We start from the raw sequence: 23126 nt of genomic DNA, 5'->3' as shown, positions 1-23126 counted from the left end.
AAATACATTTTATGGAAAGTGTTATTAACCGCTCAAAAGATCATAATACAAAATAAACAAGTAATTTATAAAAAATTTTAAACACAAGAAATTATGCAAATTCCATAATTAAAAATAATTCCAAGTTCAAATAATAGCCTGTTAACTTTTAAAGAATTTTGTCTCTATAATGATCACATAAATCATATCAAACACATCTAAAATCCTGTAGAAGTATAACTTTTTGTCCTCACTCTAGAAAAAAGCTAGTTACACAATTAATTGACTGACTTTACCTTCTTCTGTGGAATAAAACTTTTGATGTTTCTTTTGGAAATCCTTGAACATACCACCATGACAAAGATCGTGTCCATCATTACCAAACTTTGGTTTTGGTTGTGTCTGTAAATAATAAATAAAATTTTTATTAGATTTATTTTATCATAATTATGTCAAAAATATGATGAAACCAGTTGCTTCGCAGAGCGCAGCATTATACGACCGCAGATGTAGAACCCTGAACAGATGGGACAAGTATGGACACAACTTTTAAGTTTGATACAGCTATAAATGTGGATTGTGATTAAATAGTTGACACAACATAGTTTATGTCACATTATGAATTTGGTTTAAGAAATGAAAATTAGAATTTAAAATTTTTAAATTGGATATTAAACTATTATGGTTCAATATCCAAAATGTAGATACATGATTATATTCAGGATATTATAGAATTCTAAAAATTAAGTTTTTGATGAAATCAAGTAATGTTTAATTTTAAACTTTGTAGACCTCAATGTGGACCAATTTTATTAGTGAATCAAATATCAGTTGGTAGTAAAAATGAAAATACATTGTATATTGTATAAAACAATGATTAAAGTTGATTCAACTACTATTATATACAAAGAAAGATAACTCCAATTGAAAATTAATTGCTATTGCACAATATTGTGCAATTAGATATTTCTTGCTATTGTGCAATACTGTGCAATTGAAAATTTCTTGCTATTGCACAATACTTGATATGGAATCCTGATTTGGACCAACTTGAAAACCGGGCCCATAATCAAAAATCAAAGCACATGTTTAGATAAAGCATATCAAAGAAGCCCAAGAATTTAATTTTTGTTACAATCAAACTTAGTTTAATTTTGGACCCTTTGGACCTTAATGTAGACCAATTTGAAAACTGGACCAAAAATTAAGAATCTACATACACAGTTAGATTTGGCATAACTCCATTTATTCAATTTTTGATGAAATCAAACAAAGTTTAATTTTGGACCCCCATTTGGACCAACTTGAAAACTGGGCCAATAATTAAAAATCTAAGTACATTTTTAGATTCAGCATATCAAAGAACCCCAAGGATTCAATTTTTGTTAAAATCAAACTAAGTTTAATTTTGGACCCTTTGAACCTTAATGTAGACCAATTTGAAAACGGGACCAAAAATTAAGAATCTACATACATAGTTAGATTTGGCATATCAAAGAACCCCAAATATTCATTTTTTGATGAAATCAAACAAAGTTCAATTTTGGACCCTTTGGGCCCCTTATTCCTAAACTGTTGGGACCAAATCTCCCAAAATCAAACCCAACCTTCCTTTTATGGTCATAAACCTTGTGTTTAAATTTCATAGATTTCTATTTACTTTGCTAAAGTTATGGTGCGAAAACCAAAAATAATGCTTATTTGGGCCCCTTTTTGGCCCCTAATTCCTTAACTGTTGTGACCTCAACTCCCAAAATCAAACCCAACCTTACTTTTGTGGTCATAAACCTTGTGTTTAAATTTCATTGATTTCTATTTACTTATACTAAAGTTATTGTGCGAAAACCAAGAATAATGCTTATTTGGGCCCTTTTTTTGGCCCTTAATTCCTAAACTGTTGGAACCAAAACTCCCAAAATCAATCCCAACCTTCCTTTTGTGGTCATAACCTTGTGTCAAAATTTCATAGATTTCTATTTACTTAAACTAAAGTTATAGTGCGAAAACCAAGAAAATGCTTATTTGGGTCCTTTTTGGCCCCTAATTCCTAAAATGTTGGGACCAAAACTCCCAAAATCAATCCCAACCTTCCTTTTGTGGTCATAAACCTTGTGTTAAAATTTCATTGATTTCTATTCACTTTTACTAAAGTTAGAGTGCGAAAACTAAAAGTATTCGGACGACGACGACGCCAACGTGATAGCAACATACGGCCAAAAAATTTAAATTTTTGCGGTCGTATAAAAACCATTAAATGTGTAAATCTTAAAAAAAATTGTTGGCAAACAATCCTATCCTGAAATATAAAGAAATGTATTGTGAACTAAACTCTTGTGAAAATCTTGCATTGGCTCCTTTTTAAGGGCATGTAAAAGTAGTTGATAGACCCCTTATTATTATTTTTACAAAACAACACTATTGCAAAATTTGAAAGTGAATGTTGGATTGTTTCGAATGTAAAGTAGTCTTAAGCTCGAGATCACATAATATTTTTTGATAAATCTGAATATGCGGATACGTCAACGTATACTATACAGTTGATAAGTTTTTAAATGACCAACCCTTAGTGATATACCCAGATAAATATGAATATCTAGGATCTCACAAAACTTAGAGTTGTGGTTTCTGTTTAGTTGCATGAAACAAAGTGAATGAAACAGTTTATACTGAATTTCTGCACAGCAATGAAAACAGTTTTTACATGATTTCAAAAGCATCAATTTGTAAAGTATTGTCTAATAAATGATTTTTATTATCACAATCATTATTATTATAACTTTTCAATACATCTCACACTGTTAGCTATTACAATATTTAATTTTCTTTCAATTGTAATAATTGAAATAATCAGACATCCATCATTGAACTTGAGCAGAGATCAAAATTGCCAAAAGGACACAAAAAATAATATCCTGAAAAAATGCCTAGAGGTTCTCAACCTAAACATGGGTAAAACATATAATTTCATTGGTTGATGTTTGAATAAACCTTCCATCTTATTGGTTTATAGTTTCTTTGTTTTGATTCCAGAAAGAAAGACTCCATGTTGTGAAATATTTTTTGTGTGCATATTCCTTGAATAACAAGATAATATTGAGAAGATCATAGATATATAGAGTAAGAATTGTCATGCGTGACCTATATAGATTGGTTTTAATTCTTTGTTACATTCAATCAGCAGTGTTTAACTATGGAAGCAGAAACCAGTCTTAGACCAATTTACCTACACAATTCCATAACTGATTCTATGTTCTGTGTAAACAAGTGGTAGGGGCTTTTGAAAAAAACATTTTTGAATAATATATCAATTTTAAAATACTGAAAATATTATAAATTCAGATTTTCAGAAGCTTCACATGTTGAAATATCTTCACTTGATTATGGTTATTTTCTTCAAATTAAAAACATCTTTTCTAATATTCAAAATCATGCTGAATAATTCATTATATCTGTAGATAGTTTAATCCAATCACTTCCATACTAACAGCGGTCAATGTGATAACATAATTCTTCGTTTGCTGTTGTCCAAGTCTTTTGAAGTACAGAGGCACCAAGGGTTAAGTTATCATATTTACCAGTATCTATGCACTAATCTTAAACTGCATGTCAAGTTGTCAACTAACTTTGTACTGTCAGAAGATATAATGAATTATGTTGCAATTATTCCCAATTTTAAAACTAGCAGTATATTTTCATACTACTCGGAATATGTACCGGTATGTTTCTTCAAGTGACAATATTTTTACTTGAGTTCAAGCACTTCGAAAATCTGATACATTTGTACTTCAAATGGAAATAATATGGTGTTTGACAAATAAGAATTTAAATGTTTATTAAATAGAATGTGCGTTTTTTTTAAATCAAACATATAGTGTCGTGAATCCTGAGCATGAATCATAGAATCAATTAAGGAACCATAATTACATGACATACATACACCATAAAAACCTACCCTGTAAGTGCAAAAAAATAAAAACCTCTACAAAGCCAAATCGTCTGAATACAGTTTCTTTACACAATTGCATCCAAAAAATGCTCTTAGCTGAGAAAGTACATTATGTACCTAGATGTCCTACCACAGGATAGGTAACCTGTTGAAAAATTACATAATCCTGAGTCAAATCTCAGTAATATGAAAATTGTCTATTTGTACTGTTGAACTGAGAGACAACAGTGCTGGCTGATAAGAGAAAGGACTTTTGCACTGAGGAGATATCTTATGTTCGATCAAATTAAAGAGATGTAGAATGATGTGAGCAAGGTATTGGTTTTAAACATGCACATCAGATGCACTACCAGTGTTCATTATTTCTTAACCAGACATGAGGCTTGAAATGCCCTAAACTGTCACACATCAAACAGTCATTTTTCGGCTACCGTTAGCGTCTTATTGATTAAAATTTTATCGATATTTGTAATAATAACCTTACGTGTTTAGTCAGAAGTCTAAAATAATTATCTGTTACTGGTACCTTCTTCATTTTTTTTAACGTAATTCCTCAAAATCAGTTGTTTTTTTATAGTCATACAGAAACTGCATTTTATCGTCATTGTGATTAATGTCACTTAGTGAGTGTCTTAATAATAAGAACTTTCATTCTGATATTTGATATACATATCTGTATGCAAATTTTCCTGAAATCCCAATCCCATTCTTGTCCATCCTTCAAAAATTGCAAGAATAAATGCACACAGTAATTTCTAGATTGATATTATTCAGAGGAAAGTGTAAAACTAAATAAATATGTTTATCGGCAATTACAACATTTTTCCTTTGATCTTGCTGCCTAATATTTTCAATATCATGGACAGAACTTGATACTGGAAAATATTAGGCAATGACGTCATGTATCAGTGCAGTAACGTCACATGTTCTTGTTCATCCGCTTCAATTTATCAATAAAATGCACGAGACTTCATTCATACAACCGAACAAGGAACCCAACATTTTGAATGCGTAAAAGTAGTTTTACTTATTATTTCAATTAACTTCATATTCTTTACAAAAAAAAACATAGAGTTACGACAGATTTCCGATAAAAAGAATAATGGCATTTTATTTTTTGATACTGACTTCATCAGCTCGAATATCAGCTCGCCTTAGCGGGCTTGCTTAATATTCTTGCTGATAAAGTCAATATCAAAAACAAAAATGCCATTATTCTATGTATCCCATTCATATCACGACTTATTAAAGTGTATGTTTTGATGAATGTCATTACTGGAAGTAGATGTGTCTTATTTTAATGGATATCTTTCCATGATAATCAGAAGAATAATGTGGATTCTTTTTTTTTGCGGGTATCAATTTTTTTTTTATTTAAGAAACATTGCATATTTGTGGATATTTCATTTCTTGGTTTTGCCAAAGTTTGCATACATATCTATTGAAAATTTCACTTTGTCAAAGATATAGTTCACCTTATCCATGAAAATTTGTATCTCACAAATAACAAATGAATCCAGTGCAAGTAATTATTATTCATATCTTGAAACAAGCACATGTTTTGTTGAGTCTGCTGATAAATTCAGACACAAATAAAAAAATAGAAACGAAGTGTTATAATGTAGGCTTAATATCCCCTGCCAGATGAAATTCATGAATTGATGAACCGTCATGAACTGTTCATGAATGTCCCTGATCAATGCATGAATGTTCACAAAAAGTTCATTAAGTTAAATCCATACTTTGAAATGAAGGTAAAAGCAATGACCATATCATATTTCACCTGAAGAGACATGAGCTTCAAATTAAAATGTGAATTTGGTCAATGCTTTTATGGACAATATAAATGAAATCTTGTGATATAATTCTACTGATTCGAAATATTTCTAGAATTGTTATTAATTGGGAATTTGAGTAAAATTGTTATATGAGGGTGGTAGAGGGGGGCTACCAACACGGAAACATGTGAAATAAAATTTTCATTAACGTTGCATGGAAAATAAAAATCATGAAAAACAAAGTGTGAGATATTGAATTGTTAATATTTAGGAAAAAAGTAATAGAAGTTATTACTCAGACATTACTTTAGGATCATGCAGTCATTATTAATTGACATGAAGATCCTGGGGTCAACTCTAAGCATCCCTTAGTTGCATCTGATTGAGAAAAAAAATTATAGTATTCATAGTAATAATTTGATAGCAATTAATATCCAAGGAACACATAATTTAAAACAATCTCCGGACTGACTTTGAATTTAGTCCTGGGTAACTTTTTAATCAAATTATGGGACAAGCACGAGAAATTAAGAGTACCAACACAAAACACGGAACACAAATAAGGGGAAACACGAAGCAAGCATGTCAAACACAAGAAAACGAGAAATAAAACATGAAAACATGTGAAATATAAAGGCAGAAAATGTTGCACAAAAATAACGCTTTTAATACCACCCTCTTATATGGACATATCACGTCTTATTCAAAAGGGAATTTCAAATGAGTTTGTCAACATCATACACATACTGAACATAATTACTGAGTTTTGTTGTTAGTTAATATAGATAAAGTTGGCCCTATATATATTTGATGGATAAAAGTGTTATTTTCCTATATTAAAGCAACATGATCAACTTTTATACAGAACCACATTTTACATACATTCAATGCTCAATCTAATTACAAAGTGCAAAGGCTTTGCATCTCTTTGACTCTTTCAACATATACAATCTGCATACATGTATTGCATATTGTTCATCTTTTACAAAATAGTTATTACCTAATCGATAAAAGCAAAAGATGAAATAATGAATTACAAGAAGCCCTCAAAATAACACTTTTTTTCCACAAAACACAAATATAGAAATCATTGTAAATAAGTCAATACCAAGTTTTGGTTGGTGGTCAGATATTTGTTAAATTTTGATTTCACAATTCTGAGCCATTGTCCCAAAATATGTTTTTTTTTAAATTTTCATGAGATCTTTTCCATGGGAATCAAAAGAAAATTAGAACATGTACAGAATGTTGTAGTCCTAGATAGATAATTATCTTTTACTTACCATCGGTACTTTAAAATGAATCAAGGTAAAAGCAATGACCATATCACATTTTACCTGAAGAGACGAGAGCTTCAAATAAAAGTGTGAATTTGGTCAATGCTTTTATGGACAATACAGTTAAATGAAATCTTGTGATATAACTCTACTGATTTGGAATTTAATACTGTAAACCAACTTATTTTCACGACTTTCGCGAATATAAATCGTCGAGAATATGTAAAACTTGGACTATTCCTTTATGAGCATCATCAAGTAAGTCAGAAAATCGGGAAATTAAACAGCCGCGAAGCCGTCTACAAAGGGTAAAACGCGAAATAAAGTATCAGCGAAAATAAGTTGGTTTACAGTAGTTCTTGATTTGTTATTAATTAATAGAAATTTGAGTAAAATTTTATATGGACATTTTATGTTTCATATATGCATTCAAAATGGGATTTCAAATGAATCATGTCAACATCATACCCATATTGAACACGAGTTTTGTTGTTAGTTAATGCAGGCAAAGTTGGCTCTATAGAGATTCTTCTGTATAACATTGTCATTGCAAAGGTGTGACAGAATAAAGATATATATATATATAAATAGATAGATAAAATTGTTATTTTCCTATATTAAAGTTACAAGATCAACTCTGTACAGAACTAGTGAGATTTGCAGAATTATATTGATTGATTGGCGTTTAATGCCACTTTTCAACACTTTTGTGCTATTTTGTGGCAGTCTGTTTTTTCGTAGAGGAAAACAGAGTGCCAGGAGAGAACCACAGACCCTTTGGTAGGAAACCTCACAATTCTAGCTGAGGCAAAAATATTCATATGATGTAGATACAGGAGACATGTTAATAACTTAAAAATAGATAGATATAGCTGCGTATAATCATACAAAAAAAAAAAGATAAACTTGATGTAATAAAGAAACTTGTGTTGGTTTTTTTTGTTTGTTTTAAAATGCTTGTATATTTTGTTCAATACTTTCTGCTATGAAAAATCAATGTTCTTAAACTTTATACTGTTTGGTTTTCTAACTTTTTTGATCAGAGCTTCACTAATGGGTCTTATGCAGACGTGCAGCTGGCTTATCAAATTAAGCCTGATACCTTTGATATTTATTATTTAGTCCAACAGAACAATTTCCCCTATTTCTGAATATCTCAATAGTTATCCCCCTATCTTTGTCATCTGTTTCTCAATCTGATGCTATTTGTACTGTTATCAGAGATTTGTTGTCTTTAGCTGTCTACCCAATCAATCTAGCTATATACATTTTTGTTTAGGGGCCAGCTGAACCCCGCCTCCGTGTGTAGGATTTTCATGCCGTGAAGGAATTCCAATTTATGGCCTAAAGCTGTTTCCTGCTCAATGGTTGGATTGTTGTCACTACGACACATTTAGTGTTTCCATTCTCAATTTAACTTAATTAATCTGCATTGTGGTTTGATTTTTTTAAGCTATATTTTCTCTTTTCTACATCTTTAAAATAAATATTAGCAATTTTGTTTTAAAGGAGATGCTATATAGACAATCCAGAATCACCCATGTCATTCCTTTTTTAAGCTGAATTTTTTTATTCATGAACTTTCCATTATGAAATTATATAATCTATATTTAGAAACAATTAACATATTTTGTAATAAACAACAAATGTGATAATAAGAACTACTTGGTTTTGTCCTTCATTAAAATGTCTGCATGTATTTATTATTCACAATTTCCCCAAACAAAATAAAAATAAACTTAATGGAAATGAATCTGAAACTTGTATAAAATGGTTTTAAATCACCTCTTTCTTAAGTTCATATTAATATACTAATATGTCTGTACATTTTTGAATTAAATATAGCTCCAATGTGATTCATTTTCAAAAGTTTATTTTATTATGTGTAACATCTGTACCTCTGTCTGAACCACAAGTAACACTAATAACTAAACTAACTTGCATTTTCAATTAACAAAAAATCAACAACATCAAGTAGTTCTGTGATTTTTAAAATGGGATACATTTATACTACACTGGATAAATATAAGCCATTGAATGTTAGATTTAATTTTAAAGAGTTAAATTAAATCTTTTAAGAATATTCAGCATTTTTAGTTTACCTCTTTCTGTTTATTTTCTGCTTGTTTGGCTATGTAATTCATGCTTATTGTTGTCAGCTAATTTTTGTTAGATCTTCCCTGTACAAAAGTCTTCAACTTATAAATACTTCCATTTTAAGGTAATAGCTCTATGAAATTTTGTCATGAGTTCTTTCCTCTTCCCCAGTGTTGTGTCCTCTAATGCTCTATTGCCATAAATACCCAACAGCTACCCTCCAATTTATTATAAATGCATCCCTTCCTGTCATGAGTTCTCTCTTTTAAGCTAGATTTGCCTCCTCCTCCACAAAAACAAACTCTTCTTATAACAGAGTAATCCCTGTTTTTGCCATCTCTCCTAATTACAGAGTAGTCCGTTTTATTTTACATCACTTCCTATTACAAAGTAGTCCCTATTTTTTGCCATCCTCTTCTAATAATATAGTAGTCCCTATTTTTAGCCATCCTCTTCTAATAATATAGAAGTCCCTATTTTTGCCATCCTCTTAATATAATAGAGTAGTCCTTGGTGTTTTTGCCTCTTCCTATTACAGAGTAAGTCCTGTTTTTGTCATCTTTATCAGGAAAGTCTCTGTTTTTGCAATCCCTTCCTATAAGAGTAGTCCCTGTTTTCCTCATCTCTTATAACAGATAAGTCCCTGTTTTTGCCATCCCTTCTTATAACAGATTTGTCCCTGCTTTTGTCATTGCTTCTTTCAAAAGAATAGTCCCTGTTTTTGCCATACCTTATAACAGACAAGTCCCTGTTTTGCCATCACTCCTTGTAACAGAAGGGGAGAAAGTAGTCCCTGTTTTTGCCTCCTCTTCTAAGTCCCTGTTTTTGTCTCCCCTACTAAGACCCTGTTTATGTCTCCCCTTTTAAGTCCCTGTTTTTGTCTCCCCTACTAAGACCATGTTTGGTCTCCCCTTCTAAGTCCCTGTTGTGTCCCCCTTTAAAGTTCCTGTTTTTGTCTCCTCTTCTAAGTTTCTGTTTTTTTCTCTCCCCTTCTTAGTCCTGTTTTTGTCTCCTCTTTCTTAGTCTCTGTGTTTGTCTCCCCTTCAAAGTTCCTGTTTTGTCTCCATTTTTAAGTCCCTGTTTTGTCTCCCCTTCTAAGTCCCTGTTTTTGTCTCCTCTTCTCAGTCCCCTTCTAAGTCCCTGTTTTTATCTCCCCCTTCTAATTCCCTGTTTTTGTCTCCCCTTTCTAGTGCCATGTTTATTTTTCCCATTCTAAGACCATGTTTGGTCTCCAATTCTAAGTCTCTGTTTTTGTCTCTACTTGTAAGTCCCTGTTTTTGTCCCCCCTTTTAAGTTCCTGTTTTTGTCTCTTCTAAGTACCTGTTTTTGTCTCCCTCTTCTAAGACCATGTTTGGTCCCTACTTTTAAGACCCTGTTTTTGTCTCCCTTCTAAGTCCCTGTTTTTGTCTCCCCTTTTGTGTTTCTGGTTTGTCTCCCCTTCTAAGTCCTTGTTTTAGTCTCCTCTTCTAAGTCCCTGTTTTTTGTCTCCCCTTCTAAAACCCTGTTTGTGTCTCCCCTTCTAAATCCCTGTTTTTCCCATTTTTAAGATTCTGTTCTTGTCTCTTCTTCTAAGTCCCTGTTTTTTGTCTCCGATTCTAAATCCCTGTTTTTTGTCTCCCCTTCTAAGTCCATGTTTGGTCTCCCCTTCTATGTCCCTGTTTTGTCCCCACTTTTAAGTCCCTGTTTTGTCCCCACTTTTATGTTCCTTTTTTTGTCTCCTCTTTTAAGTTCCTGATTTTGTCTCCCCTTTTCAGTCCCTGTTTTTGTCTCCCCTTCTAAAACCTTGTTTTTCCCATTTTTAAGTTTCTGCTCTTGTCGCCTTTTAAGTCCCTGTTTTGCCATCATTCCTTGTAACAGAGTAAACCCTGTTTGGTCATCCCTTCTTATAACAGAAGAGGAGAAAGTAGTCCCTGTTTTTGCCTCCCCTTCTAAGTCCCTGTTTTTGCCACCTCTTCTAAGTCCCTGTTTTTGTCTCCCCTACTAAGACCCTGTTTATGTCTCCCCTTTTAAGTCCCTGTTGTGTCCCCCTTCTAAGTTCCTGTTTTTTTCTCTCCCCTTTTTAGTCCTGTTTTTGTCTCCTCTTCTAAGTCCTCTTTTTGTCCCCTTCTTAGTCTCTGTGTTTGTCTCCCCTTCTAAGTTCCTGTTTTTCCCATTTTTAAGTCCCTGTTTTGTCTCCCCTTCTAAGTCCCTGCTTTTGTCTCCCATTCTAAATCCGTTTTTGTCTCCCCTTCTAAGTCCATTTTTGGTTTCCCCTTCTAAGTCCCTGTTTTGTTTTCACTATTAAGTCCCTGTTTTTTCCCACTTTTAAGTCCCTTTCGTCCCACTTTTAAGTTCCTGTTTTTGTCTCCTCTTCTAAGTCTCTGTTTTTGTCTCCTCTTTTAAGTTCTGTTTTTGTTTCCCCTTTTCAGTTCCTGTTTTTTTGTCTCCCCTAGTCCATGTTTGGTTTCCCCTTCTCAAGTCCTAATTTTCGTCTCCCCTTCTAAGTCCCTGTTTTGTCCCCCTTTTAAGTTCCTGTTTTTGTCTCCCCTACTAAGACCATGTTTGGTCTCCCATTTTAAGTCCCTGTTTTTGTCCCCCCTTTTAAGTTCCTGTTTTTGTCTCCTCTTCTAAGTTCCTGTTTTTTTCTCTCCCTTTCTTAGTCCTGTTTTTGTCTCCTCTTCTAAGTCCTCTTTTTGTCCCCTTCTTAGTCTCTGTGTTTGTCTCCCCTTCTAAGTTCCTGTTTTGTTTCCATTTTTAGTCCCTGCTTTGTCTCCCCTTCTAAAACCCTGTGTGTGTCTCCCCTTCTAAGTCCCTGTTTTTGTCTCCCCTTCTAAATCCCTGTTTTTCCCATTTTTAAGTTTCTGTTCTTGTCTCCTCTTCTAAGTCTGTGTTTTTGTCTCCTCTTTTAAGTTCTGTTTTTGTTTCCCCTTTTCAGTTCCTGTTTTTTTGTCTCCCCTAGTCCATGTTTGGTTTCCCCTTCTCAAGTCCTAATTTTCGTCTCCCCTTCTAAGTCCCTGTTTTTGTCCCCCTTTTAAGTTCCTGTTTTTGTCTACTCTTCTAAGTTCCTGTTTTTTTCTCTCCCTTTCTAAGACCCTGTTTTTATCTCCCCTTCTAAAGCCCTGTTTAACCCCTCCCTTCTAAGACCCTGTTTTTGTCTCCCCTTCTAAGTCCCTGTTTTTGTCTCCTCCTTTAAATCCCTATTTTTGTCTCCTCTTCTAAGACCATTTTTGGTCTCCCCTTCTTAGTCCCTGTTTTTGTCCCCACTTTTAAGTTCCTGTTTTTGTCTCCCCTTTTCATGTCTCCCCCTTCTAAGACCATGTTTATGTTTCCCATTCTAAGACCATGTTTGGTCTCCCATTCTAAGTCCCTGTTTTTGTCCCCCTTTTAAGTTCCTGATTTTTGTCTCCTCTTTAAGTTCCTGTTTTTTTCTCCCCTTCTAAGACCATGTTTGGTCTCCCATTCTAAGTCCCTGTTTTTGTCCCCCTTTTAAGTTCCTGTTTTTTGTCTCCTCTTTAAGTTCCTGTTTTTTTCTCCCCTTCTAAGACCATGTTTGGTCTCCCCTTCTAAGTCTGTTTTTGTCTCCCCTTTCTAAGACCATGTTTGGTCCCCACTTTTAAGACCCTGTTTATGTCTCTGCTTCTAAGTCCCTGTTTTTGTCTCCCATTCTTAATCCTTGTTTTTCCCATTTTTAAGTTTCTGTTTTTGTCTCCTCTTCTTAGTCTCTATTTTTGTCTCCAATTCTAAATCCCTGTTTTTGTCTCCCATTCTTAATCCTTGTTTTTCCAATTTTTAAGAGTCTGTTTTTGTCTCCTCTTCTTAGTCTTTATTTTTGTCTCCAATTCTAAATCCCTATTTTTGGTTTCCCTTTCTAAGTCCCTGTTTTTGTCTCCCCCTTCTAAGACCATGTTTGTTCTCCCCTTCTAAGTCCCTGTTTGTCCCCACTTTTAAGTTCCTGTTTTTGTCTCCTCTTCTAAGTCCCTATTTTTGTATCCTCTTTAAGTTCCTGTTTTTGTCCCTACTTTTAAGTACCTGTTTTTGTCTCCCCTTCTAAGTCTCTGTTTTTGTCTCCCCTTCTTAATCCTTGTTTTTCCAATTTTTAAGTTTCTGTTCTTGTCTGCTCTTCTTAGTCTCTGTTTTTGTCTCCCCTTCTTAATCCTTGTTTTTCCAATTTTTAAGTTTCTGTTCTTGTCTGCTCTTCTTAGTCTCTGTTTTTTGTCTCCCTCTTCTAAAACATTGTTTGTCCCCACATTTAAGTACCTATTTTTGTCTCCCCTTTTAATTCCATGTTTTTGTCTCCCCCTTCCAAACCATGTTTATGTTTCCCATTCTAATACCAGTTTTGGTTTCCCATTCTAAGTCCCTGTTTTTGTCCACCCTTTAAGTTCCTGTTTTTGTCTCCCCTTATAAGTTCCTGTTTTTGTCTCCTCTTTTAAGTCCCTGTTTTTGTCTCCCTTTCTAAGACCATGTTTATGTCTCCCCTTCTAAGACCATGTTTGGTCTCCCCTTCTTAGTCTCTGTTTTTGTCTCCCCCTTCTAAGACCATGTTTGGTCCCCACTTTAAAGACCCCGTTTATGTCTCTGTTGTTAGTTCCTGTTTTTTTGTCTCCCCTTCTAAGTCCCTGTTTTTGTCTCCCATATTTTTTATCCTTGTTTTTCCCATTTTTTAAGTTTCTGTTCTTGTCTCCTCTTCTTAGTCTCTGTTTTTTTGTCTCCCCTTCTAAGTTCCTGTTTTTGTCTCCCCCTTCTAAGACCATGTTTGGTCTCCCCTTCTAAGTCCCTGTTTTTGTCCCCACTTTTAAGTTCCTGTGTTTAGTCTCCCCTTCTAAGTCTGTTTTTGTCCCCTCTTCTAAGACCCTATTTTTGTCTCCTCTTCTAAGACCATGTCTGGTCTCCCCTTCTAAGTCCCTGTTTTGTTCCCACTTTTAAGTTCCTGTTTATGTCTGCTTCTAAGTTCCTGTTTTTGTCTCCCTTCTAAGTCCCTGTTTGTGTCTCCCCTTCTAAGTCCCTGTTTTGTTCCCACTTTTAAGTTCCTGTTTATGTCTGCTTCTAAGTTCCTGTTTTTGTCTCCCTTCTAAGTCCCTGTTTGTGTCTCCCCTTCTAAGTCCCTGTTTTTGTCTCCCCTTCTAAATCCCTGTTTTTCCAAATTTTTAAGTTTCTGTTCTTGTCTCCTCTTCTAAGTCCCTGTTTTTGTCTCTCCTTCTAAGTCCCTGTTTTTGTCTCCATTCTAAGTCCCTATAATATGTCTACAAGCCAAATTATTTTACCTACAATTATATCCCCTCCATTTTTCTATTATCCTGTCTTTTGTCATGTTATCTTTCCTTCCCATTTTTCTGAGTTATCTCAAATTTTCTGATATCAATATTCTTGTCTCAAAATATGTCTTCTTTTTAGGAAGTCTTCTTTAAAATTAATGGCATTGTTGGTGTACCAGGGTTCAATTCCCTGCCTAGGCTTATATCATGTAGCTGGTTGCGAAAGTGGGTAGATTGCCTAGTGGCCCAGCACCAACAATGACTGAAATTTTTGTACTTCATTAAGGTTTTGTCTTACATACAGTGTCTTCTTTTTGGAACTCATCATTGTATAACCCTTGTAGCAGACAGTAATGTACTACGAATTTGTTGGGTACCAATTTTCATGGAAATCAAGTGTTAAGATTGATTGATTGATTGTTCGTGTTTTAACACCTTTTTAAGAGCCACTTTTAGTCTATTTCGTGGTAGTCAGTTTTTTTAGGTGTAGGAAGCTGAACTGCTCAGAGAAACCTTATGACCTTAGATAGATTAACCACACATAAAATGTTCAAGGATCGTGTGCAAATTTGGCAAACCATGAAAATCAAGTATTTAAAAAAAATCTCCAATTGCTGAAAATAAATAATCGCAAATATTTCTAAATTTTAAGTATATAAAATGGCAATTATTACTAGGGTCACTTGTATTGGAAGCCATACAGTGGTATGTCACATCTCCATCACTTGGTTTTTGATTGATAAGTGTTGCAATGGCAATAATGGTCCAAGTACACAGTTATTTCGTAGTGCATTTCTTTTAGACAATAAATGGAAATAAAAAAAAATCAAACCTGAGCTTTCTCCATAATATTTTTACAGTGTGTTGTACTACTTTTGGGACAAATTATATCAAAATTATAGAAAACTTCATCAGTTCTAACTCAAAATATGGACAATTTTAAGTGAAGGGGGTCTTGAAATCTTTTGACAGCTTCCGAAATGCTAATTTTTGACCTTTTTCAACTGGACCAAATCACTACTTTACATTATAATTCATGAATCCAATTTTTTTACAGTGTAATTTTATCCCCCTTCTTGCTACTTGAGGCATAAAACATAAATAAATAAATTTGGAAGGGGTATAAAAAAAATTGACAAGTAACACACTGTCCACACTAGGGACTATATTCGTGGACAACGAAGATCAAGGAACGATAACTGTGTACTCGGACCAAATTAATACCCCCATCTTTAACAAGCCATCATTAACAAAAGAAACATCTATGTCATGCTTGAATAACATTAAAGAATGAGCTCATTGGATAATCAGTATAACAATAATTACCAAAGAAGAGACTAACGTATTGTATAATCAATTCACTGCTAAGAACAGTATGTTAACTACTCTTTATTTCTTTATTTTGTTTCCTTGTCGTGTTGCTAATTTTAAACCCAACTTTTTGTGTTATTCAGACACAATTCCCAAGGAATAAACAAGCAGCATGACTGACATTCAGGATGTTTATTTTTAACAGTTTACTCATTGTTGAAGACTATACAGTTCTTTGTCCCTTGGTTTTTGATGAGTAATTGCCTCATTGGCAATTATACCATACTCCTTTATTTCAACTAGCCATCACACAAGTTTAAATACACTGCATGTTCTATAGTGAGTGCAATACCCATGATGTACTGTAGTTAGTGAAATACATGTACAGGCTCAAAATTTCTCATATACTTTTTTGAAGGACACACTTATAAAATATATTTTGTTTTAAACAAAAAACAGGAAAATGAAAATTATTTCTAACAATAAATCATTATTATTCCTCTTAAAGATGTGACCTCAAATCTAAGTTTGATATCCACTTAGAAATTGACAAAAATACAATCAACAGTAATAAGGATTTCCTTAAAAACGATACTTGCATCAGGAAACTACTTTAAAAATTTAATCTGTGAAAAGTTGTGCCTAGCATTGTATATGTCGTAATGATTTAGTAATTTTCATCTACATTATATAATCATGCTCAGGAAACTGCCCACTATTTAATAATAATAAAGTACATGTATATTCATGGAGCACTTAATTGATAGTTGATTTATTTTATGTCCAGTGGCAAATATTTCATGTATGTTTAGGTCAACAGTACATGTATCTTACAAGTAACAACTATATAACACTGCCATTGTTAGCATTGCTTTTCTTTTTCTACATGTAAATGTGGATTTGTATTCATTTATTTTCAGATATCATTTTTTTCTATGGTAATAATGCTTCACATGATATACATTATATAATATCTTCAAGGCAAAAATTCATGCACCCTTTGAAATTTTGAACCATCCTTTTCATTAACCAGCATGAAAATATTATAGTACAAAATGGGATCACTCATTGCAACAAAACTAATCTATCATGTGTAAATGTCATGCACAAGCATTCAGATTAACTTTGACTATATTCCATGTGCTTTTTGGCTCCATTTATAACCAAGTTTATCTCCCTGTTAAGACCAAACATTGTTGACCTCATTTTGACACAGATAAATCATGATCATATTACAAGCAATTGAAAATCTTGTTACAATAATTTAATATAAATAAGACAAATTCAAACATATGGCCATGTCTCATGAATTTTGAATGTCATACATGTATCTGAGATAAGACACCTGGTATTCAATTGTATATAAAGATTGGTGCAATTTTTAGGTCGACATTGGTAAAATTTACATGAATAAGATATTAACATCTGCTTGATATACAGAGGAAATCATATTTTAATTATGCAACAAATCTGATTAGGGATTTGGGTTTTTAAATTCAGGAATATGCACTGAAAGAACACTTTTTTATGAGTTATCTCCCTTTCAAATCAAAATTTTCTGTTTATACTTTGTAACTTGTCAAATATAATACATGTACTAGTTATTAAAAAACAAAACAATTCAGATTATGATTGAACGATGAATTTTTAATACTGATTGAATAATACATTTGTTTTTCGATATGTTGGTGAAACAAAACAATCTGTTTAAAATGTCCAGTAGCATCCATAGTAAATAGAAAAAAAAGAAACAGAACTCAAGAACAAAGTTAACATGGAAACAAAAGTTTAATTAACAAACAATTTTACTGTTATGTACTGCATGTAGTGGTTGTTTAATGTTGTTTGGGTTCACTGTAAGAAGCAAAAAATAAAATTGTTAGTAAAGCACACACCAACTAAATAAATCATGCAAGCTGTGTGGTTAAGTCTCATGAAATGCATGAATTATTTTTAACAAATGCATCAATTTTCAATTGTGAATTCAAAAATTTTCACACAGGCAGTTAAATTTTAAAATCATTGAATTCATCATGATGGGACTCATAATAAAACTGATATGGATTTGCTAAATTAATTTCAGATATGCTTTAACACTAATGTAATCTAACATGTTCCATTTCTTTCTGATAAATAAAATAATTATGTTCATAGAATTTTTGCTTATTTCAGCAATAGTGAAATATATTTCTCGTAAAAATCAATTCTTATATAATTCACTGATTCAAAACTACACAGCTTGCTAAAAATATAGATACATATAAACATGCAATGTTAATAGCAAATAAAAGAAAAAAACATGCAGTGCTGAAAGTGTCTTTTTATGGTCGTTGTAATGTTATTTGTTTGGTTACTGTCTCATAAATGGTGAGCAAATGTCATTTATTCATAAACATAAAATCTACTAAGAGTACAAATACTCATAAATCATTTCAAATCATGCTTTTCTATATAAACTGTGGTTTTTTTTTAATGTATCAGTAGTTAACATAGCTGTCTTGACTAAACAAGGAATCATTTGAATATGGAATAATTTTAATCTCTGGAAAATAATAACAAATGCATGATGAAAACCAACATAATTGAGGAGGATAAGTCTAATACATTCCTGACTAAGGAAGTTGGTTAGTTCTAGCTGCGGAACCATAACTTTTAGGTCCTTATGTTATTTTTGACTATTTGTGGACCTCCGGGCTATGGTTCCACAGCTAAGTTAGTTCATACTGAAATATCAGTGAAGGTAATGGGAACCTTAGTCATGCATGCATGGCTAACCCTATTTAGTTGAGTTAGTTTTCATTATACATTGCTTATCAATTTTAATTACCAGTATTCCAGATTCAAATACTTTTATTCTCAATTTTTTTTAAATGTGTCAGATCTTTGGTATTACCAAGCTTTCTTGGGATGGGACAATATGGTCAGATACCTTGCCTATTGTTTTGTTTTTATTGTATTTTTAATATTTTTGTTCAGACATGAACTGTAACCATCACAAAACATGTTGATTGTGGACAAAATGGGATGAGGTTATGACCTTATCACATGACTTTGTGCATGAAATGAAATAGAAAAAAGATGTGGTGCAACTTAAGTTTTACACTCTAATAAGTGTGAGCATAGTAAAGATTACAACATAATACATATATAAGACATATAGGCAAAAAAAAATTAAAAAAAATGTTTCCTGTTGCAGAAAGATAAAAAATATTGTAGGTATTTTGGTTATTTTCAAATGGTTTATATACACCAACATAAAGACCTCAAGCCTTTTGGTGATATTTGCCAAACAAAAAGATAAAGCATTTAGTTGAGCCACAGAAAACAGTTTCTTTAAAAATTTCTTCCCTACAAAAATTGGCTTTTAGCTTCTAAGACTCTGTCTTAAAAGAGTATGGTAAATGGATAATTTCATTATTCTGTCATCAATATTCAGATTCAGAATAAAAAGTTCTTGAAACAGGGTTTTGCATTAACAGCACAGTAACCTTAGAAGCTAAAACCCGTGGCCTTGCTCTACAGAAATACACTGATATTATAAACTCACCTGGACCATTTTACAGTCTGTCTCATATTGAGTTTTGTGCCATGGTGCATCAATTACTGTACACTGGAAGTGGTCAGTCTGCAGGAGAAAAGAATGTTTCAATTGATTTCTTCATGATCAAGAACATAAAATGAATCTCATAAATACGTTTTTTTAATGGTTATTGATTTATTTAACAAATAAATTAAGTCTTGAGAATGTCATCAGATCATATGTATAGATCAATCCAGATTTCAAAAAACTCTTTAAATATATGATGGAATGTTAAAATTCTCAATGCTCTTGGATCGTTTTTGATCATGAAATAAATTGGGAATGTATATGGGACACAAATGATGCCCTCACTTACATATAACATTATAAAGGACATAACTCAAGAACCATATCTGATCAGAGTTTTGTTTGAATAAGCAGTATGTATAAGTTTCATAACATCTGGTTGAAGGAAAATTAAAGTTAGAGAATGAAAATTAAAAGTGTAGCATTTTTTTCCATTTGTAAAGGAGCATCATCTAGAACGGTAAAAGTGAAACTACTAAAATTCAAGCTTGAACTGTGTTTTGTGGTAATAATCCTCACTTATAAGAAACCAATTTTGGGATGTACAGATGGTCTGACGTCTCTATCACTTGGGTATAAAAATGTGAAACCAATAGCGTATGTAGTGAATACCAAAAGTTTAAATCAAAACCACAATTCGTTTGATAAATTTGTACTTTAATTCTTACACATTGTCTGTTCTATGTATTCACACATATAGCTTACATGAGTAGCAGAGTTACTTGGTGGACAATCAGCCAACAATGATGTCATGTGATCCTGGTCATTCCTGCAGGTCTCGGACTGTTGGAAATCAACATTCATTGTGTACTTCATACCAGCAACAACCTAATAGAAAAATATTTCAGAGTAATTAATTGCTACCAAGAAAAGATTAACTTAGTTGTGTCAAGATAATAAATACATGTATTAGGAAACTTGAACAAAGTCTGATCAATATGTATTTACAAATAATAATCTGTGTTGTACATTTAGAAACTTGTACAGGTGTCCAATAAACCATGCTATATTTTGTATTTGATATTATCGCTATTATCTGTATTTTTCCTTTGATGTTTTTTTGTGATAATTTTCATATCACTCGTGTAGAGTGAGAATGAAAATTATCGCTAGTTTCTAAGGTCCTTAGCAACAGCGTATTAATATAATTCATGCGCTAAAGTGTCGGCCAATCAGAAAAGATTAGCCAGAACTATACAAAAAACTGTTATCGGATGACTTCGCTGAAATGTCAACAATAAAAGATGATTTCTCGTTTTAATATTTTACCGTGAATTTCGCCGTTAAATAATTTATTGGAAGTTAATAAAAGTAATCAAATCATGTTATTAACAAATAAAAAAAATCCTTTTTTACATAAGTCTACTTCAAATCATCGTAGGTCTGTCTGCATGTACATTTCTTCATGCATGTATATTTCTTCGTCTGCTTTGAAAATACATAAAATATTCAACCGTTCACTTCATTTTGATACGTGGAAACACCAAATTACAGCTTATCAATAGTGAAAATGGTTTTCGCCATATTTGAACACGCCGGATGGTCAGATGAGACATCTTGTTTCAAATGAATGAACTACCTGAGCGACTACATATATATATCAAATAAGCCTACGCCAAAAAAAAATAGTACCACAAAAGAAAATGCATTATCATCGTAAAAGATACTTTTTTTTTACTGAAATTTAAATTAAATGATATTCGAAAATACAAATAATAGCGATAAATAGATTATTTATGTTTTTTAAACTCGATGCATTTTCTCATTCTCATCTCATCTCAGGGCTCTGCCCTTCGATGAGATGAGAATGAGAAAATGCATCTCGTTTAAAAAAACATAAATAATCTATAAATACTACCTGTGTGTTCATTTTTGTTTCATGTGTTATATTTTTATAGCTGACCATATACATTATGGGGTTTTCTCATTGTTGAAGGCTGTTTAGTTGCCTATAATTGCCACATCATATTGTTGTACTGTTATACCACTGTCCGAGGTTAGGGGGAGGTTTGGGATCCTGCTTACAAGTTTAACCCCGCCACATTATGTATGTATGTGACTGTCCTTAGGCAAGAGCCTGTAATTCAGTGGTTGTTGTTTGTTTATGTGTTACAAATTTGTTTTTCATCCATTTTTTTATATAAACAAGGCCATTAGTTTTCTCGTTTGAATTGTTTTACATTGTCATATCGGGGCCTTTTATAGCTGACTATGCGGTATGGACTTTGCTCATTGTTGAAGGCCGTACGGTGACCTATAGTTGTTAATTTCTGTGTCATTTTGATCGCTTGTGGACAGTTGTCTCATTGGCAATCATACCACATCTTCCTTTTTTACATCTCAATACTTTAATATTCGTTGTATGTGGCAATAATTACCTGTGTTGTACATTTGGAAATTTGTACAGGTGTCTAATAAAGCATGCTTAATTGTGTATTTAGATATAATTACCTGTATTGTACATTTGGAAATTTGTACAGGTGTCTAATAAAGCATGCTTAATTGTGTATTTAGATATAATTACCTGTGTTGTACATTTGGAAAATTGTACAGGTGTCTGATAAACCATGCTTAATTGTGTATTTACATATAATTACCTGTGTTGTACATTTGGAAACATTCTAGGTGTCTGATAAACCATGATACACTGTACTAAACAATAATTACCTGTGATGTACATTTGGTAACTTGTACAGGTGTCATATGAAACATGCTATTTGACATCATGTTGACATGTCTGACTGCTTCCTGGAGAGGAATCTGGAATTTATCTGAGTTACAGTCTGCAGCACTGACTCCTCCTGCTAAGAAATGTCCGCCACCTAGTTGACGTTTGACGGTTCCTGCTGGTTTACAATCTGATTGCTCCACTTGAACAAACTTCGCCCATTCTTTGTACCAAATTTTAAATGTACATTCTTGTTTCTAAAAATCATCAAAATATTCACTGAATTTCATGTACTCACATTTAACATATTATCTGGTCATGTTTAACATTTTTTTTCTCAAAGCATTACATTTGAATCAATGTCTTTTAAATCATTTTAAGATTTTTTATTTTTTTATTTTTTTCAATTTAAAAGTATAATTTTTTTAGTTTCTCTATTAATTTTTATACAATATGTTAATCCTTTTGGTCAAATGACCTAAAAAAAAGATGTGTTCTTCCTATGTAACTTCATCAGATATGATCCCCTATTTTCCTAAACTTTTAGTAAAGAAAGAAAATGTGCAGTCATGTTTAAATTTTTACCAATAAGGAACTCAGATCAAACGAAGATCATTCAAAAGTTCATTAAGCAGGCAAAATGGCTAAGAATTAGAGAAAGAAATTAATACTCACTCTTCCATCAGCAGTATTAAGTGTAAGAGTATATTTGTAGATATATCCTGCAACAACCTGCAATACAACATAGAATTTCTTATGTTCAAGTAATAAATTCAAGTTAACGATGTGTTATTGGAAACATCAGTAATTGATCCGTGGTGTAGTGGTTAGTGCATCGGACTACTAACACAAAGGTTCCTGGTTCGATTCCCGTTTGGGATGAAAATTTCAGGAACTCAATTTTCGGCTCTCCCTTGCGTTTAAATAAAAAACTAAAATTTACCATCTGTTTCAATTTTTTTTTTGGATAATCCACCTTAAATAATCATAATCAGAAAATGTGTATATGTACATGGCGGGGCTAACTGAATTAGGGTATATATATACAGTGTATGGGACTCGTCTGAACATATGTTAATATTTAAAATCTATTTTCAATGTTAAATTTAAGTTTTTTATTTAAACGCGACAGGAAACCATAAGAAACCAAAAGCATTTTTTTAGTTTTATTTTATTGCAAAATCTGCTTAAAATTATCTGAACAGTACACTTTTTCTTAAAATCACCAT

At 32.5% G+C, this 23126-nt stretch overlaps 1 protein-coding gene across 3 annotated transcripts in view; it reads right to left on the bottom strand.

Moving 5' to 3' along the window:
- The window catches only part of LOC139516400 (cathepsin L-like), a 41620-nt gene that overhangs the window by 12832 nt on the left and 5662 nt on the right, over positions 1–23126 (bottom strand). For all 3 annotated transcript variants that reach the window (XR_011662953.1, XR_011662954.1, XM_071306473.1), the window contains exons 2-6: positions 22573–22629; positions 21897–22154; positions 19935–20057; positions 19170–19247; positions 276–381 (exon numbers count right to left, since the gene is read on the bottom strand). Coding sequence is in view for 1 of the 3 variants with exons in the window: in XM_071306473.1 (XP_071162574.1) it covers positions 276–381; positions 19170–19247; positions 19935–20057; positions 21897–22154; positions 22573–22629 (622 nt within the window). In the remaining 2 variants the exon portion in view is untranslated. The remainder of the gene's footprint in view (positions 1–275; positions 382–19169; positions 19248–19934; positions 20058–21896; positions 22155–22572; positions 22630–23126) is intronic.

The sequence above is a fragment of the Mytilus edulis genome, chromosome 3, assembly GCF_963676685.1.
Source record: "Mytilus edulis chromosome 3, xbMytEdul2.2, whole genome shotgun sequence".
Classification (NCBI taxonomy): Eukaryota; Metazoa; Mollusca; class Bivalvia; order Mytilida; family Mytilidae; genus Mytilus; species Mytilus edulis.
This window is presented reverse-complemented; position numbering and strand designations above follow the sequence as displayed.